At 45.2% G+C, this 20,534-nt stretch overlaps 1 protein-coding gene across 1 annotated transcript in view; it reads left to right on the top strand.

Moving 5' to 3' along the window:
• adgrd2 (adhesion G protein-coupled receptor D2) overlaps nt 1-20,534 on the top strand; it is a 152,905-nt gene that overhangs the window by 101,903 nt on the left and 30,468 nt on the right. Inside the window, exons 8-16 of the mRNA XM_072240666.1 lie at nt 1,330-1,435; nt 1,856-1,911; nt 2,929-3,055; nt 3,822-3,925; nt 5,932-6,034; nt 6,939-7,092; nt 9,157-9,290; nt 12,385-12,500; nt 17,714-17,834. Coding sequence (XP_072096767.1) covers nt 1,330-1,435; nt 1,856-1,911; nt 2,929-3,055; nt 3,822-3,925; nt 5,932-6,034; nt 6,939-7,092; nt 9,157-9,290; nt 12,385-12,500; nt 17,714-17,834 — 1,021 coding nt within the window. The remainder of the gene's footprint in view (nt 1-1,329; nt 1,436-1,855; nt 1,912-2,928; nt 3,056-3,821; nt 3,926-5,931; nt 6,035-6,938; nt 7,093-9,156; nt 9,291-12,384; nt 12,501-17,713; nt 17,835-20,534) is intronic.

Consider the following 20,534-nt stretch of genomic DNA (forward strand, 5'->3'; position numbering starts at 1 on the left):
TATGCCTCTGGCATTTAGGGCAACAATGAAGCTCTTCCATCTCTCTCTGATGATACCAGTGCGCACAGATAAACCAGGATTCTTCATTGCTATTTCCACAACAATTTTTTTTTTGATCAGTCAGCCTTGTTAGCCTTGAGCTGAATCCCCGAACCTGGAGCACTGGTGGACCACTCTTTCACTGGCCTCTACCCTTTGACCTGCTTTCCATGGGTGACCCTACCCAAAGTAAAAGGCCCTGACTCCAGCCAACATCGCTCTCTGGGTCACTGGGGCACACAAGCCTACAAACCCTACAACAAGCTTGTGATCCTCTTGGAGGTCCACCTTATCCAAGTTTCTCATAATTTTAATATTTCTATAAGAAAAACACTTCCAGGAACAATCACGGTCATGGAAAGACCATGAACACCCATGTCATACAACATGCCACATAATGATGGTGATGATGATGGTTTAAGCCCATCAAGAGTAAAGGCTGCCAGCAGCAGCTCACCACAGTCCTTCCTCTCCCAGGGATGAGGTCTTTGCAGCTTCTGTTGGTGTGCCTGCAGCTCTGGGTTTTTATGGGATGGGATGGTTAGTCCCATACCCAACCATCCTCCTCTTGCAGTCAGGTTTGGGACTGCCCATGGTGGAGTTGTAACTATACTGTCACAAGGAGATAAACTATACTCATCGGCAACTTCTAGAATTGCCACGGCATGTCCCAATTCCTACGTGGAATTCCCTGACTGAAGGCCAGGATGTTAAATGCCTTTTTCACACCACATAGGTCAGGCAACATCTACTGTTGTTCCTCCCTGTGCCTTGTGGGCCATTGGGCCCTGTCTGGTTTTTACGAGACCGAGTTGTTAGCTCGACGCTCAATCCATCAGGGGTGGAAAGATGGAAAGATGCAGGGAGCCATCCAGATTCGAACCCGGGACCACTCACCTTGAAGTCCAGTGCAGGTGCTACTACACCACCAACCTAGGCTGCATCAATAGAGAGGAATAAACAGTCGATATTTCTGGCTGAGGACTGGAAAGGAAGGAGAAGAAGCCAGAATAAGAAGGTGGGGGAGGGGAAGCTGTGGGGTGATAGGTGAGACCAGGTGTGGGGGAATGTGGGTGGATGGGGGAGGGGGAATGAAGTGAAAAGCTGGGTGGTGATAGGTAGAAAAGGTAGAGGTCTGTCTACCTGTGACACTGCTTTCAATGAACTATGTGCTTGTACGCTCAAGCCCCTCTGTGAATGTGTGCATGTTTTTGAGAAGATTTGAGATAATTTAACCTCCACAATTGTTCACACTTTGAATCTCATATCGTGTTTCTTTGCCGTACCCAGACACATTGGTACGCAGGTGGCCTCTGCGGTTATCTCATCCACAGTGTACCAGGGACGTCAGGAAGTCAGTGCCCCAACACACTACAGACTGCTCCACCGTATAAGGGTAAGAGCCGCATTTAACGCATGACCTTTCATTGATGCCAACGGGTCGCTAAAAGACACGCATCGTTGTAAGGTCACACAGCACAAAAACCCTTCAGCAATTACATCCAGACCGACCCTTTGCCTGTCCACACTAATCCCAGAGTTACGGGTAAGATTAGGGGCAGAGATATAATGGATGGTCACACAGTGGAGTGTAAAACTAGAAGGTGTAGGTTTAAGATGACAGGGAAGGAAGATTTAAAAGGGATCTGAGGAGCAAGTTTTCAGAACAAAGGGTGACTTGTGGCATCTAATGTGTGGAGACAGCAGACGCAAGTTTGCGAGATATAATTGACAGCTTGTGGACTGCATGCGATTGAGAGTCCAGCCTTCAGTACAATGACCTCCATTATTCACTGATAGTTGATTTCTTTAACAGATGGATCCTTCGCTAAGCGCTGACTCTCTCTGTGCCTTCTGGGACTTCAGCCTTAAGTGAGTACCCGCTATTCAGCAAGGCGAGCCTAGTACCAACTGTGGCCGTGTCTCTGGCAGAGCGAGAATTTATTGAGCTCTTAGAAATAAAGTGTGCTATGTCTCAGAGACTAATGCCCTCACCTGTAAGTTCCTAACTTTCCATTCCATGTTCCTTTCCAGAAAGACAAACACTGATATCTGACTCAGTATGTCAATTTTTAGAAGAACGAGGGAGGATCTCATTGAAACCTTTCGAATATTGAAAGGCTTAGATAGAGTGAACATGAACAGGATGTTTCCAATAGTTGGGGAGTCTAGGACCAGAGGGCACAGCACCAGAATAGAGGGGCAATGATACAGAACAGAGATGAGGAGGAATTTCTTTAGCCAGAAGGTGGTGAATCTGCGGAATTCATTGTTGCAGATGGCTGCGGAGGCCAAGTCATCGGGTATATTTAAAGCGGAGGTTAATTGGTCATGGCATCAAAGGTCTGGGGAGAAGGCGGGAGAATGGGATTGAGAGGGAAAAAAGAATCAACCATGATGGAATAGCGGAGTCGACACGATGGGCAGAAACGCATAAGCCAACGCACGGGTGTGGAAAGACATCCTGTCTCTAGGCCTCTGCTCCGCTCTTGAAGGCCAAGTTGATGAGTGATGAGTGACACTGTGGATGTTGGGCTGTCCACGTCAGTGGGAATGGGGATCAGGTGTCAGCACAAACAAGAGTGGTGAGCCTGGAGTAAAGGAGAATGAAATAATTGTTACTCCAGATCTGACAGAGCACAAGAAGAACACAAGATAAAGAACACAATAAAAAAACCAATAAATGTAAATATATAACATAGCTTCTATACATAGATTGTATGTCCATAAAGTGATGCTGGGCTCAGGAGTACATAAGGTGACTCTGACAGGAAATGACAAACTAGTGGTGTTGGGGGTGGGTTAGTGGGTGGAGATGTTGACCAGCCTCACTGGTGGTGGTCAACCCCTGCAGGGGTGGGGCTAATTTAATGACTTGTGTGCCCCCAGGCCCGAGAGTGGAGGGAGCTGGTCCACAAATGGCTGCAGCATCGTCGAGTCTGACCAGTGGTCTACTGCCTGCTTCTGTAACCACACCACCAACTTCGCTTTGCTTTTCCAGCTTTACGAAGCCAAGGTAAAATCCAAAATCACTGTTCTTCTTATTTGTAACATTATTTCATTTCGTGAATGCTTGCACAGGTTTTGGGATTGTTAAAGACCCTTTGTGTCAGCCGGTGTCATGGTAACGGAGCAGTGTTAGTGCAATGGCTTTACAGAGCCATCTCTGAGGTCAGGGTTCGATTCCCGCTGCTGTCTGTGAGGCGTTTGTCATTTTTCCCTGGGTGCCGCAGTTTCCTGCCATAGTCTGGGGATGTGCTGGGGGAAACCCACAATTCCCACAATGGTTCTGGTGCCGACTGCGTTAACTTACGCTAACTCTCTAACCCTAACCCCCATTTCTTTGGAATGTGGGAGGAAACCGGAGCACCCAGAGGAAACCCACGCAGTCACAGGGAGAGCATACAAACTCCTTATAGACAGCAGCAGGAAGTGAGACCCGATCTTCCAGTCTCTGGTGCTGTAAAGCATTATGCTAAGCGGTACACTGCAATGTCCCCTTGCGGATTCCCACAAGTTACAAGAGTCATCACCTCTTGATTTCTTCTCACATCAAACCTTTGTTGATGGAATTACCAGTTCAGACCCCTGTTGCTGTTTGTGCTGGCGCTGTAGTTGTGACATCAGATCAGCCAATTCCACCTCCCCCACCCCTTCTCTCTTTTCCATTTTGTACTCTGGCTCCCCTCTTACCCCTTCTCTTCTCTTCACCTGCCCATCATGACATGTCCATGGTAATAAAACTGATTCTGACCAATAATACCACTTGCTTTCATTTCCAGCGAAGTCCTGATGAGGAAGCTGTGCTGATGAAGTTAACTCTGATTGGCTGTTCTGTGTCTCTCTGTGCTATGGTGACCACACTGATTACGTACTCAGTGCTGGGGTGAGTGTTTCTCTGCAGTCAGCACACCCTCGTTTAGCCAATGTACAGTGCCTACACACACCAACGCACCATCAGTCCACAGGCCATGAATCTCAGAGACTTGGGCTATATTATTTACTTACTTGTTTATTTATTTGGTGTGTGCATGCGTGCGTGTGTGTGCGTGTGCGATGTTGGCGGGACGATGTCTTTTTCATGCCTTTACAAGGCGCGCGCGGAGAGAGAGAGAGAGACTGTGTGGTGCACCACTCCTCACACAGACATTTCACAGTATTTTTCCCTTTATTTTACGAGGTCGCGTTATGATCTCGACACTCAACCTGGCACGATGGAAAGCATACTCAGGAGCGGTTCTGACTGGGTTTGAACCCAGGAATATCCGTTCTAGAGTCCAGCGCTGATGTCATTGCACCACCAGCTAGCCCAGGCTATATTATTTTTATTATTATTTGGTTGTGACTGTATATTTTACTGCTGTTGCAATTACATGCGCTATATGTGTCTTATTACTGGTTCTTTAAGGTTGTCATAGCCAGGGGTGGTAGTGGGGACAAGCTCCCACTACCTATTAAATGCTCCCAATGGTGCACATCTCAAATAGCCTCTGACAACCAGGTCCAGCTCCTGGCCTTCATGTGTGGCTTAGCTACTAAACTCACAGAACTGTTTCTACCAACATGAGAAGGGGCAAAGGCTGGTTACTGGTGCCTTAAAACCAGCCACTCTAGGCCAATGGGGCTCATCAGCCGTGGTTGGCAGCTCACCTAGGAGAAGGAAAACTCTGATCTCAAACCTCGTCTGCCCTACGGCTATACCCACTCATGGGGAAGGCTTCGGGAGTAAATCCTGAGGGAAAAATCTGGAGCTGAAGTCCCTAAGGCAATCCTAGTTGAGTTCAATGCTGACTGACAACTCCTGTGATGCCTCCGGGAGCACCTCTGGGGATATTGGGAACTAATATTCTTTTAATTAGTCTAGTCTTTATTTCTGGGTCCTTCGTTAACACATGCCAGCTGCCAATACCCTTTGAATGGAAAACTGATGGGCTCCTAATGATTGCTAGTCCTGGTGTTATATTAATTCGGTGGGATCACCCCATTACTCCTGTTCTCTTTTTCATTCCCCATTCTGACTCCTCTCTTAGCCCTCTCTTCCCCTCGCCTGCCCATCATCTCCATTTGGTGCCTCTTCTCCTTCCCTTTCTCCCATGAGGTCCATTTTCCTCGTCGATCAGATTCCTTCTTTTTCAGACCGTTACCTTTTCCACCAATCACCTCCCAGCTTCTTGCTTCATCCCCCTCGCCCGCTCACCCACCTTCCCCCTCAGCTGGTTTCACCTATCAGCTGCCAGCTTGTACTCAATCCCCTCCCCCCACCTTCTTTCCCCTTCCTTTCCAGGCCTGAGGAAGGGTGTCAGCCTAAAACGTCAACCGTTTATTCATTTCCACAGATGCTGCCAGGCCTGCTGAGTTCCTCCAGCATTCCGTGTGTGTTGCTCAATATCCCCAGCATCTGCAGAATCTCTTCTGTCAATGGGATTGTGAAGAGCGTTAACTTCTTGTTTACAGGGTTGTTCGCCAGGCTTGGAGGTTAGGTCACAAACATTTCGCCACCAGTCAAGCTGACATCATCAGTGGGCAATAAAGTATTTATCCGACTCATTGTACTGATTGGTTGCTGGCTGCTAGTCTCTGCTGAATCCTGGCCAGTCAGAAAGCTGAGTGATCTCCATCGGCTTGTATGGTTCCTCAGATGGCCATAGATTTGAGAGGGGAGATAAATCAGCCATGATTGGTTGGTGGAGCAGACTGGATGCACCAAATGACTTCATTCTGCTCCCGTGTTTTTTGGGTCTAAATGAATAATTAAAATGACAATTAACAGTTAATCAACACTACCCAGGATTGTGTAAGCAACACAAGGGGCTTTTCACAGTCTTCACTGTGAGTTCAGCCATCATTTTCAGTCATTTACAGACCTGTTTACAAGATTTTATTATCTTGCAGGGTTCCAAAGTCAGACCGAACCACAGTCCACAAAAATCTCATCAGTGCTCTCATCGCAGCTCAAGCCTTGTTACTGACGAGTGAATCGGCAGGGGCACATCGGGTAATAGAGGAGAACTGAAAATTACCGGTCGATCACGCAATAAGTTTTCCTGGCTTGGGAGGAACTACAGTTACAGTAAAGAGTGAGAGGGGAATAGGAACAGCCAGTTGAAGCTGATGCTGCAATTATAGATCACTGTACAGCAAACAACACGGCCTTCAGCCTAAAATGTTCACGCCAACTATAATGTCAAAGTTCACTAATGCTCTCAATTTGTACATGCTCCAATACCGTGCGCTCCCCCCACCCCGTTTCCTGCCTGTGCACCAGTCTGTTTAAATGCCTCATAAGCATCACTACCTTATCCGTTTCCACCACCTCCCTGGCAGAGCTTTCCAGGCACACAGTTGTGTAGCGGCCAGCGCAACGCTTTACAGAGCAAGTGATCTTGATCGGCGTTCAATTCCCGCCCACCACGATAAGGCATCTGTACGTTCCCCCCATGACCGTGTGGGTGTCCTTCAGGTGCTCCGATTCCCTCCCACAGTCCAAAGACGTACCGGTTACGGTTATTAAGTTGTGGGCAGGCTATGTTGGTGCCAGTGACTCAGTTTCTTGCAAGCGTTTACAGGAAGATAAAAACAAAGAACACAATTTATGGAAAACTGCACATAAACAAAGATAGACAACCAATGTAGAAAAGAGGACAAATTGTGTAAAAAAAACCACTGAGAACATGAATCCTTGAAAGTGAGTCTGTAGGTTGTGGAATCATCTCAGTGCTGAGGTGAGCGCAGTTACCCACGCTGGTTCAGGAGCCTGATGGTTGTAGGATAATAACTGTCCCTGAACCAGGTGGTGTGGGACCCAAGGCTTCTGATCCAATGATAGTAATGGGTAATGGGTGACTCCAGCTTTGGGTGCCTCGGTGACTTATGCCTCCTCTTCTCTGGCCTCCCCCTAGGCGACGTGTTGGGTGGTGACAGTTCTCCTTCATCTGTTCTTCATGGCAGCCTTCAGCTGGATGCTGGTGGAAGGGATCCTCCTCTGGAGCAAGGTGGTCACCGTCAACTTTAGCGAAGACAAGAGGGTCAAGTACTACTACCTGATTGGCTGGGGTAAAGCAATTCTCTTTCCTTGTCGCACACCACCCTCACAGATAAGAGGCGTGGCAGCAAGTTTTAGTTCTGAGTGGACAGTGAGGTTTGGGCTGGGCAGAACACGGGATAAGGTGATTTAAAGCATGAATCATCTAAACTCCTTCAACAGTCATCACCCAGATTAATGCCATTTGTCAGGGTCTTCGATTGTACCCAGTGCTCCCAGTGCAGCCACCTCTACGTCGGTGAGACCCGGCGCAGACTGGAGGACTACTTGTCGAGCACCTTCACTCTGTCCACCACAAAAGGCAGGAGCTCCAGGTGGCCCCCCATTCGCCATTTCCCATTTTGACATGTCGGTCCATGTCCCCTTGAGACAGCCAGACACAAATGTGGAGACAGGGAGACAGAGTTTGAAACTGAGAGAGGGAAAAAAATGGAGAGAAAGTGAAAGAGAGGGAGGGGAAGAGGGAGGAGGAGAGAGGGATATGTCAGGGCAGTATGAGATTCAATTTGTTGCACACTGTAAAATCAATTAAAAACTGCACACAACAAAGGCCAGACAACCAATGTGCAAAAAACAACAAATCATGCAATTGGAAACAATAAAACAAAAACAATAAACAAATAAACAAACAAACAAACAAATAAATAGGTGGATAATTAATAAATAACTAAATAAATATCAAGAACATGAGTTGCAGAGTCCTTGAACACGAGTCCCTAGGTTGTGAAATCAGTTCAGTGTTGAGGAGAGTGAAATCATCCACTCTGGTTCAGGAGCCTATTGGTTAAGGGTAATAATGGTGGTGTGAGTCCTGAGTCTCAGACCCTCAGAGAAAGAGAAAGAGACAGACACAGAGAGACAAAGAAAATAAGGGAAAGAGAGAATACTAAGGCTAAAGAGGGAGAATGAGAACACTGAGTCAAGAGAGAGGAGGAGATGATGTACAAGAGTGAATAATGGATCAGGAGGTGGTCAACGGTAAATCAAGAAAACAGGAAAGTCAAGAAGGGAAGAGCGAGTAATTGTGGTAAATGTCCCTCAGATCTGAAAGATTCGACGTCCTTCAGTATGTATGTGACTGCTGTCAGTATAACTTCCCTGTGAACAGGGAGTGGGGAGGGGTGGAGTGGATGATTAGAATCTGGCATTTGTCATGATATATTGCTTTGTGGCAGCAGTACATTGTAATAAGGTAATCTGCCTATTCTGGACATCTGTGCCAGAGTAGGACCCTGAGCAGGTACGACTAAGAGTGAGTGGCCTTGGAAAATGATGAAGCGGTGTTGAGATCTGAAGAAAAACTATAAATTATAACTTATATACTGTATATGAATTAAAATAAATTGGTAGTACAATAATAGAACAAAAATAAGGAAAATAATATTGAGATAGTGTACATGTTCATTGTCCATTCTCAATCAGATGGCAGAGGGGAAGAAGCTGTTCCTGAATCATTGAGTGTGAGCCTTCAGGCTCCTGTATTGCTTACTTTTTATTGTTTGCTGGATTTGTTCTTCTTTTTTGTACATTGGGTGTTTGAAGGTCTTTTTTAATGGGTTCTATTGGGTTTCTTTGTTTTGTGCCTGCCTGCAAAGAAATGAATCTCAAGGTTGTGTATAGTATACATACTTTGATAATAATTGTACTCCGACCTTTGAACTTTGAACTGTACCTCCTCTCTGATGGTAGCAATGAGAAGAGGGCATGTCCTGGGTGGTGGAGGTCCTTAATGATGGATGCCATCTTCTTGAGGCATCGCCTTTTGAAGGTGTCCTCGATCGTGGGGAGGTTAGTGCCCACGATGGAGCTGATTGAGTTCACAGCTTCTGAGACTTGGCCTATTACACTTATTACTGTGTCATCAATATTATATCTAACATTAAATAGTAAGAGCATTAGTTACACGGTCTTAACGATTTTGAACAAATAAATTCGTAGCAATTACTGCAAGAGAAAAGGCCTATATAAGGGAAACCAACTGAATGAATTCATTTTCTGTATCTGCATAAGAAATAAGCAAGAGAAGCGATTGTCACTGAGAAACAGGAAAAGAATTTCCACATTTTTCCTTTCAGGATTCCCAGTTTCTATTGTGGTCATCACCATAGCAACTACCGGTGACGGATACATGGCGGACAGTCATTGCTGGCTAAACATAGCGAGCAACGTCATCTGGGCCTTTGTTGGGCCCGTGCTCTTTACTCTGACCGTGAGTAGCCTTCTTTCCACTACCGTCATCACATTCAGTATCAGGCTTTCAATCCTCGCGCTAATCTCTTACTCACTTTCTAAGTACTGGATCCTGACACTTTTGTGATCCAAAATGTCCTTTGAAAGCTAAGAATAAGGCATAAAATGTATTGCTTTTGATCGTTTTATTAAGAGTGGAAACGAACGAGAAAGAGGAGCTGAGAAAACAAAGAAAAGAGAAAGGGAAAAAAATCACATTTATCCGCAAACTAGAGCTAACGGAAAAGAATGTTATGCTGAGGTTTTATAAGGTATTGGTCAGGCTGTCAAGTTTTGGGCCCCTTATCTAAGAAAGGATGTGTTGGCATTGGACGGGATCTGGAGGAGGTTCACAAGAATGTTCCTGGGGATGAAAAGGTTAATGCGTGAGGAGTGTTTGATGGCTCTGAACCTGTACTTGCTGGAGTTTAGAAGAATGAAGGAAGATCTCATTGAATATTGAATATAGAATGGACATGGAGAGGATGTTTCCCAGACTGGGAGAAGTCTAGGACCAGCAGACAACCTCAGAATACAAGGATGTCCCTTTAGAAAAGAGATGAGGAGGAATTTCTTTAGCCAGAGGGTGGATAATCTGTGGAACTCATTGCCACAGACAGCCATGGAGGCCAAATCATTGGGTATATTTAAAGTGGCGGTCGATTTTTTTTGATTAGTCAGAGTGTCAAAGGTTATGGGGAGAAGGTGGGAGAATGGAGTTGAGAGGGATAATAAGCCAGTTATGATGGAATGACGGAGTAGACTCGATGGGCCAAATGGCCTAATTCTCCCCCTATGCCTTATTATATACAAATGCAAGCAAGCTTAAGGAAGTTAAACTGCAAGAAGGAATAACAAATCTGCACCCAAATCAAACATAAGATGCTGACAATCATCAACTTTCATCATCAGCAAAGGCTTTGTTCATGAAACATCTTCCAGAGTCAATATCCTTCCTCTGTCAGCTTCCTTCTAAATTGTTCCTTAGCAAATCTCATTACCATAGGGTAATATCACAGTTATATAAAGCCCTGGTGAGACCACACTCAGGGCATTGTGCACAGTTCTGGTCACCTCATTATAGGAAGGATGTGGAAGCTTTAGAGAGGGTGCAGAGGAGATCTACCAGGATGCTGCTTGGATTAGAGAGCATGTCTTATAAAGCTAGGTTGAGTGAGCTAGGGCTTTTCTCTCTGAAGTGAAGGAGGATGAGAGGTGACAAGATGGTAAGAGGCATAAATTGAGTGGAAGCCAGATACTTTTTTGCTGGGAACGTTGGTTGTGAGCACTCCATATCACTGCCAGAAGAGTGGAGACACCCGTGGACAGCCCCCAGCACATAGACCATAGAGTCATAGCAAAGTACAGCACAGAAACAGACCATTCAGACCAGCTAGTCCATGCCAAAACCATTTAAATTGCCTATTCCCATTGACCTGCACAGGGACCATAGCCTTCTATACCCCTACCATCCATGTACCTATCCAAAATTCTCAAACATTGAAATCACGCTCGCATGCACCACTTGTGCTGGAAGTTAATTCCACACTTCCACAACCCTCTGCATGAAGAAGTTTCCTCTCATGTTCCCCTTAAACTCCTCACCTTTCACCCTTAACCCATGATCTCTGGTTGTAGTCCCAACCAACCTCAGTGGAAAAACCTGCTTGCATTTACCCGATCCAAACCCCTCATAATTTTGTATACCTCTATCAAATCTCCTCTCAATCTTCTACATTCTAAAGAATAAAGTCCTAACTTATTCAATCTTTCCCTATAACTCATGTCCTCCAGGCCCAGAAACATCCTTGTAAATTTCCTCTGCACTCTTTCAGCCTTATTTACATCTTTTCTGTAGGTAGGTGACCAAAACTGCACACAATGCTCTAAATTAGGCCTTACAAATGTCTTATTCAACTTCAACATAACACCCCATCTTTTGTACTCACTACATTGATTTATGAGGCCAATGTGCCAAAAGCTTTCTTTATGACCCTGTCTACCTGTGATGGCATTTTCAGTGAATTATGGACCTGTGTTCCCAGATCCCTTTATTCTACAACATTCCTCAGTGCCCTGCAATTTCTGACAATGTTGGTCATTGATACAAACGATGCATTTCACTGTACGTGTGACAAATAAAGCTACTTCTAGTATTCTGTATACATATGTATATTTCACATTAATATCAATTAGATATTACACTTTATTTGTCCACCTGCACTGCGCTTTCCCTGTGACTGCACCACATATTCTGCAACACAGAGACACAAGAGATTCTGTAGATGCTGGAAATCCAGAGTAAGTTACACAAATGCTGAAGGAACTCAGCAGGTCAGGCAGCATCTGTGGAGGGGAATAAACAGTTGATGATTTAGTCTGAGACCCCTCTTCGGGACCACATGCTGTTTTCTTTTTACTGCCTCGATGTACCGACGTAGGGAACGATCTGTCAAGAATGCACACAAACTAAAGCTTCTTACTCTTGGTACACTAAACAATAACATAGTGATACCTAACCAATTCCGCCAAAAATGTGAAGAATGAGAGGGGATTTTGTGGAAACATACAAAGTTTTGAAAGGGATAGGTAAGATAGAAGCAGGAAAGTTATTTCCATTGGTAGGTGAGACAAGAACTAGGGGACATTGCCTAAAGATTCAGGGGAGAAGATTTAGGAAGGGGATGAGGAGAAACTGTTTTTCCCAGAGAGTGGTGAATCTGTGGAATTCTTTGCCCAGGGAAGCAATTGCGACTTCTTCACTAAATATATTTAAGATACAGTTGGATAGATTTCTACATAGTAGGGGAATTAAGGGTTATAAGGATAAGGCAGGTAGATGGAGCTGAGTTTATGGACAGATCAGCCACGATCTTATTAAATGGTGGGGCAGGCTCAATGGGCCGGATGGCCGACTCCTGCTCCCATTTCTCATGTTCTTATGTTCACATGGGCGGCGTAGTTTCATTGCGCCAGAAGGGCCTGGTGCCATGCTGTTTCTCTAAATAAAAAAATATATAAAAGCACGCCTGCTTCTTATTTCCTAAGGGGATACTCCTGCTCTTGCATTGCAGGTTAACACATTCGTCCTGTGCCGGGTTGTTGTGATTACAGTCGCGAGTTTCAGGCGCCGCTCCACAATGTTGGTACCAGGGGCCAGTCTGCCTCATCGGCTTTACATCCAGATGTGGTGAGTGGTATGAAAGCGGCACCTACTGGGGCTGTCACGTGGGCAGGGTGAGGGCAAAGTGACCGCTGCCCTGCGGACATATCGCAGTTATCAGAGGACAGTTAAGCCCTGCTGGTGTGTATGATGGAAATGCTCACAGTATACACACTGTATCAGTACTGATCTTCATTTCCAATTCAAGAATGTCAAACTTGATCCAGGGCAACAGGGAAATAAAAATAAACTGCAGACAATGGAAATCCAGAATTAAAGCAGAAGATTGTAGAGGTACAAAGCAGGGCTCCCCACGTTACTTTACTAGGACCACATTAGATGGCTCTGTTCTTGCACTGACCACAGTTTAGGAGAATGAGGGGGGACCTAGATAGAGAGGATGTTGTCAATAGTGGGGGAGTCTAGGACCAAGGGACACAGCCTCAGAATACAAGGATGCCCCTTTAGAATAGAGATGAGAAGGAATTTCTTTAGCCAGAGCGTAGTGAATCTGTTGAGTTCAAGGCCACAGATGGCTGTGGAGGCCAAGTCACTGGGTATATTTAAGAGGAGATTTATAGATTCTTCATTAATCAGGGCATCAAAGGTTATGGGGAGAAGGCAGGAGAATGGAGTTGAGAGGGATAATAAATCAGCCATGATGGAATGGTGGAGCAGACTTGATGGACCCAATGGCCTAATTCTCCTCCTGTGGCTTATGGTCTTATGGTTTTATCCAGGGTGTTCTCTTTTCTTTTTAGTACCATCAGAGCTCGAAGACCCACCTTCAAATGATTTAGCATTTCTTCTCCTCAACCATCAGGTTGAAATGTTGACGGTTCCTTTCCTCCCACAGGTGCTGCTCGACCCATTGAGTTCCTCCAGTAGATTACATGTTGCTTGAGATTAATATTGGATTGTTGTAAATTGGTAGCTGATGGTCAGCACAAATTTAGTGGGCCGAAAGGCCTGTTTCTATGCTGTATCCCTCTATACCACAGTGTCTCTCCCTCTTGCTCTCTCTCATGCTTACACAAGTACGCACATTCAGTGTATCCTTCCTCTCTCTCTCTGTCTGTCTGTCTGTCTGTCTCTCTCTCTCTCTCTCTCTCTCTCTCGCTGTCTCTCTCTCACAGGCACACAGGATTTCTCTCTCATACACACAGCATGTCTTTATAGTGTAGATGTTCCCAATCTAGGATCCACCAACACTTCGGTTAATGGTTGGAGTCCATAGCATAAAAAACACTGGGAACACCCGCTATTGTGGGAGAGTCTAGGTCCAGAGGGCACAGAATAGAAGGATGTCCCTTTCGAGCAGAGATGAGCTTTAGAAATGAGCATAGCGGTTAGTGTAACACTATTAAAATACCAGTGACCTGGGTTCAATTCTTCCATCGTCTGTAAGGACTTTGTCCATCCTGCCTGCAACTGCATGGTTTCTCCGCCAGGTTCTCCGGTTTCCTCCCATATTCCAAAGGTGCACGGGTTAGTAGGTTAATTGGTCACGTGGGCAGGGTGTAATTGTACAGCACGAGCTCATTTATACCGAAAGACCTGTTATTATGCTGTATCTCTAAATAAAATAAAATAAGTAACTCTAAATATTGGTCTGAAATGGCTGCAAATCACAGTATATCCCAAACATTAAAATAACAACAAGGAATGGTTAAGAACAGCTGTAGGTTTTACATCACATCTCAGGTAGACCACACTTGGAATATCGTGCTGAGTTCTCATTGCCTCATGTGGAAGCTTTGGAGAGGGTGCAGAGGAGATTTACCAGGATGATCACGTCTTACGAGGATAGTTAGAGCAAGCTAGGGCTTTTCCCTTTGGAGCGAAGGAGGATGAGGCGCGATGATAGATGAGTACAAGATGTTACGAGGCATGACTGTATGGATAGCCAGAGACTTGTTCCCAGGGCAGGAATGGCTAGAAGGGGGCATAATTTTAAGATGATTAAGGAAGGTATAGGATCTACTTCTAAAAACCTACATTTTTAATTTGGCCTGCTTATAGAATTACTTAATGTCTGTTAAGGTTGCTTACATGTATATAATTTAATGTATTCAACTACATTTTATTCTATATAATGTTTGTCTTTACTTATGATTTTAAATTTTGTCTCATACTTTTACAACTATATTGATTTATCTTTACAATCTATGTAAAGCACCTTAATGTGTGAAAGGTGCTGTATAAATAAAGTTATTATTATTATAATAGGGGGATTTCTGAGTTAAGTTCTTCACACGGAGTGGTGGTGCGTGGACCTGTAATGTGAAGGGTAGCTTACTTGCTGGTTGAAAGCCGCTTCCACCAAGGTGGTTGTTGATTGGCCCATTTGAAGGATGTAGCAGCTCTTTTGAAGGGTCGTTTGAAGGGTCTCGGCCCGAAACGTCGACTGTACCTCTTCCTAGAGATGCTGCCTGGCCTGCTGCGTTCACCAGCAAATTTGATGTGAGCAGCTCTTTCCCATTGGTTGCCTTGCATGCCAAGGCATTGGTATCCAGTCTGGATGCCTCAGGGGTATAAGAATAGTATGTGCGAGAGACTCGGGCTCTTTCCTTTGTCTCCAGGGGCTCATTTTCACACTGGGGTTGGAATCAATGCTGAAGAACCATTGGGAAAGTTTGCTGAAGAGATAGGAGGGCCCACACACTCTCTTAGCTAAGTATCTGTGAATGTTTAGTTTTGTAATTGGGAAGACTTAATAAAGTACCTGTTGAGTTTGAAGTGTTACTAAAAGTTTAGTATAATAGTTTTTGTTACTTAGGATAGCTTAGGTGAGTACCTGTTAGAATTAGATGTTTGGTTGAATGTTTTATTGTTTGTCTATAAATAAGTAGTTAACGTACTTATTCAAAACCAGTGTCTTCTGTCTCACTTACCAAACCTGTGAACCTGCTTCCCCATAACAGGAACGCCCTGCCAGGAGTGGTGGTGGAGGCGGATACATTAGGGACATTTAACAGACTCTGAGATAGGCACATAGCTGATAGAAACATGGAGGGCTATATAGGAGAGAAAGGTTAGATTGACCTTGGAGTAAACTAAAAGATTGGTACTTGAGGGCCTGTGTTGTGCTGTGATGTTCTATGTGTCACATTATCCCAACTTGTACTGACTGGTGACTGGCAGTAAATCCCAGAATTCCCTCCCCAGCAGAACCTGAAGTCTGCAAAGCTCAGGATGGCAGCTGACTGCTATCTTCTCAGTGAGCGATTAATCCTGGGTATGTCAGTGAGACTGCAAGCTGGAAAGTAAGTTTTAAATGGTAGTTACATCACAAAATTGCCCATAAAGGAGATGGAAACTGTTGCAAACTCTGTTGACCCTGAATAAAGGTGATTGCGCCATTGCTCCTCCTGTCAGTCCAGGGGCAGATACTCAGCATGGTGGAGGTCACATTTTACTGCGAATAAAAGCCTTTCAGTACTTACTCTACTTCCAGTCTTTTGGAGTTATTGGTGGTGCATCAGTATGGCTTTCTGATGAGAGGAGGAAAGTTTAAAGGAGATTTATGGACAGTATTGTAGCACAGTGTTTTGTGCTACACTATAAGCGTACCAGGGATTTAGTTCAATTCCGCCACTTTCTGTACGGCATTTGTCCATTCTTCACGTGAGTGCATGTGATTCCTCCCAGTGCTCTGGTTTCCTCCCACATTCCAAAGACGTATGGTTAGTAGGTTAATTGGGTGTAATTGGCTGCACTGGTTTGTAGGGCCGGGAGGGCTGGTCACCGAGCTGTATCCCTTCTTAAATAAATCTCCACTGTGTCCACGAGATTAACTCACACGTTCGGCTTCTTGTTAGAAGGATAAGACATTCCTGCCACTGACTGTAAGGAGTTTGTATGTTTTCTCTGTGACTGCATAGGTTTCCTCCGGGTACTTCAGTTTCCTCCCACAGTCCAAAGACGTAGCGGTTGGTTGGTTAATTGGTCACACGGGGCATCCCGGGCTCATTGGGATGGAAGGGCCTGTTACTGAGCTATATCTCTACATCCACATGTATAAAATTTAAAACCTGACTGCAGTTGAGGCTACTCCAGCAGCACACCCCTAACTCTCAGACACCACATTCTAGAAGCATTAGGTCAGTAAATGGATAGAAACACAAACTCCCTCTAATTATCTTCACCCACAAGTCCTGATGAAGGGTCTCAGCCTGAAACCTCAACTGTTTGTCCCCTCCATAGATGATACCTGACTAGCTGCGTTCCTCCAGCATTTTGTGTGTCTCACCCACCAGATGGCCTCATCAGTGACTTATCACCATGGCAACCCTGACCTCACCCTATCAAAGATGGCCTCTTTGAACTATCTATCCCTCTCCATCCCTCTCCCACCTTCCTGTCTATTTCTCCCCACCACCCTATTGCCCTTCAGCCAGGAACTGTTAACCCTTTTCTTTCTTTCTTTCTTTCTTTCTTTCTTTCTTTCTTTCTCTCTTTCTCTCTCTCTCTTTCCCTCTCTCTCTCACTTTTTTCTTTCTCTCTCTCTTTCTCTCTCTCTTTCTTTCTCTCTCTCTCTTTCTCTCTCCCTCTCTCTCTCTCCCTCTTTCTCTCCCCTCTCTCTCCCTCTCTCTCTCCCTCTTTCTCTCCCCTCTCTCCTCCTCTCTCTCCCTCTCTCTCTCTCCCTCTTTCTCTCCCCTCTCTCTCCCTCTCTCTCTCCCTCTTTCTCTCCCCTCTCTCCTCCTCTCTCTCCCTCTCTCCCTCCCTCTCTCTCCCTCTCTCCCTCCCTCTCTCTCCCTCTCTCCCTCCCTCTCTCTCCCTCTCTCCCTCCCTCTCTCTCCCTCTCTTTCCTCCTCTCTCTCCCCTCACTTTCTCCCTCTCCCTCTCCCTCTCTTTCTCCCTCCCCCTCTCTCTCCCTCCTCCTCTCTCTCCCTCCTCTTCCTCCCTCTCTCCCTCCCTCCCCCTCTCTCCCTCCCCCTCTCCCTCCCCATCTCTCTTTCTCCCTCCCCTTCTCTCTCTTCCTCCCCCTCTCTCCCTCCCCTCTCTCCCTCCCTCTCTCCCCCCTCCCCCTCCCTCTCCCCCTCTCTCCCTCCCTCCTCCCCTCTTTCCCTCTCCAGACGCCCCCCGAACCGCTGAATATTTCTACACCTGTCAGCTTTTCCAGCAGGACCCACTGCCATTTGCTCAGAGGATCACAGAATGGACTGACTTCACGTTTCACTTTATGCTGCATTTAATTGAGCAAAGGTTTAACTTTGCAATGTTTCTCTTCTTTACAGGGTGGCCATCAAGCCCGTGGTGATACTCTTGCCAGTGTTGGGTCTGACCTGGTTTTGTGGCATTTTGGTCCATCTCAATATTGCCCTCGGTTATGTCTTTGTGGTACTTAATTCCTTCCAGGTAAGTGTGAATCAGCACCTTTGTACATGTCCAAAGATATCCTGCCTTCATTAGAAACATTTGAGGTGCAGGGGAACTGTCCTTCTCCTAACCCCTGCTTATCGAGTACCATTCAGTTAACTTCACAGAGTAGTCACTGGCTTTGAACTGTGCGCTTCACTTTAGAACGGATTTGTGCTACAACTACGCCATGAGGTAGTCCACTCCACTCTATCTATAACCCCAGTCACTACACTGCACTGTAAACACTCTAAACCACTTTTTAAACTGTTGTTTACATGGTAAATACAAGCTGGTATTTATGTATTTGTGCATATCTTATTCCATATCTGTACTTCTATCATTTTTATATATTTCTTTATTCTTTAAAATTGTTGAATGTTGTTCTTGTTGCATGTTCCGCCAACACACCATAGCAAATTCCCAATACATGTACTGTAGATGTATATGGCAAGTAAAGCTGACCCTTGATCCCTGATTCTCAATCTTTGATCCTTGATCCCCGACCCTTGATCCTTTAACCTTGATACTTGATCCTTGACATATGACCCATGACCTTTGGTTCATGATCCTTGATCCTTGACCCTTAACTCCGATGAATCACAAGATTCATCAAAATGATTCATTCAAAATCACTTGAACCACGTGCAGAGTCTCAGGGTCAGAGTCCATGCGTTAATAAGCATGTGTACAGGTGTACTAATAAAGTGGCCACTGAGTGTAAATTAAGTCATGTCATATCCTGCATGTTTCCATACGCTCTGATTCCCCTGTAGTTCGAAGTCTGTCGGTCTCTACCCAGAATGTATGTGAAGACTCCACCTTCACAGCTCTCACAGGGAGAGATACCTCGGGTGAACAAAGGAATCTTTGTCTCAAATAAACCACCACTTGAAGTCATTTTCATTTAATTATTACATGTACATCACAACATACAGTAAAATGCGTCATTAGCATTAATAAAGCATAACCTAAGGGTGTGTTTCAGGATTATTGTGTGCAGTTTTGGTCACCTACCTACAGGAAAGATGTCAATAAGATTGAAGGAGGTTACACGGATATTGCCAGGACTGGAGGGCCTGAGTAATAGGGAAAGATTGAATAGAGTAGGACCTCATTCTCTGGGACGTAGGAGAATGAGAGGAGATTTGACTCAGGTATACAAAATTATCAGGGGTATAGATAGAGTGAATGCAAGCAGGCTTTTTCCACTGAGGCTAGAAGAGGCTAGAACTAAAGTCTAACCAGACCATCTAGTTCTAATCTCAATAGAGGGTGGTAACATGGGCTAAGAGTGAAAGGTGAAATGTTTAGGGGGGCAGCTTCTTCACTCAGAGGCTGGTGAGAGTGCGGAACGAGCTAGTGGTGGATGTGGGTTCGATTTCATCATTTAAGACAAATCTTGATAGGTACATGTATGGGAGGGTTACGGAGGGCTATGGTCCAGGTGCAGGTCGATGGGACTAGGCCGATTAATAGTTGAGCATGGACTAGATAGGCCGAAGGGCCTGTTTCTGTGCTGTAGTGCTCTGTGACTCTTTGTGCTGGGGGCAGTCCACAAGTGTTGCCACACATTCCGGTGCCAACATAGCATGCCCACAACGTTCAGTAGAACAGCAGCAAATCAAGCTCCTTTCCTCCCTCTTGTCCACCCATCCACCCAGGGCCGGATTTAGTGGGGTCTGGGCCCCAGGGCTGGAGGCCCTGATGGACCCCTGCCGACACCGTAAAATGCTGCTGTACCAAGCAAAAAAAGGCAGGAACAAGAACAAAGGTCGTACTGGTCTAAATATCAAAGCTGTGGACCAAGATATTGGTTTAGTACAATACGCAGGCTATAAACTTACGGGCCTTAAGAGGGAGGACAGAAAGTAATGCAGATTCTTAGTTTGAAGGACAGCATCTAAAGCACTCAAAAATTGACCTAGGCTTAGTTGGCTTCGTAAAGTTACGAGGGAGATGAAATATGATGTACCCAATCTTAAATTTTCATTTAGCTATTACTGCACATACCATAGGCCTTAATTCTCAAACAATACTAACGCATTTTTATCTAGGTATTTTTCTCAGAACTGTGAGCGAAAGTAAAATGGAAATGAGAGACAAAAAGGCCAAGAGGGATGGCACTATGGCAAATCAGGAAACTTGACAATAGTCCAACAATCTTTTTGAAAAATGAGATCTAGCACATACTAACCTATTGCTGTACTGTCTGGCTTGCAGAGTAACGATCACTTATTACTTACTAAGTTTGTAAACAGTCAACTATTAGCCTATTGCCACAAAAACAGGAACAGCACTGACACACAAGCCTAGATATTTACAAAGTCAGATGCTTGTTTTTCAAAATTAAAGCCTAGTTCTTCTGGATTTCTTTGCAGCAAAGTCCTTGATCAGATCACTAAAATCCAGTTTCCGAACAAGATCACTTTCAAGGGACATCAGAGTGAGATGACTCAGCCTGTCCTGTCCCATTGTGGATCTGAGCCTATGTAGTTGCTGTTATCAGGCCTGCCAAATATGTCACTGGAGCCTCGGATAGCCAGTCCTCTCTCAACCAAAAGCTTCACAACCACCAACACTCTTCTCAATACGTTGATCCAGCAGACACACTCTGACTGGAACTGTTTTTGCAGTTTCGTATCTATTCTTCCGCTGTCAGACACTAGTGTAACGTAGGTCAGTATCATTTTCCTGTGG

This window comes from Mobula birostris, chromosome 22, assembly GCF_030028105.1.
Source record: "Mobula birostris isolate sMobBir1 chromosome 22, sMobBir1.hap1, whole genome shotgun sequence".
NCBI lineage: Eukaryota > Metazoa > Chordata > Chondrichthyes > Myliobatiformes > Myliobatidae > Mobula > Mobula birostris.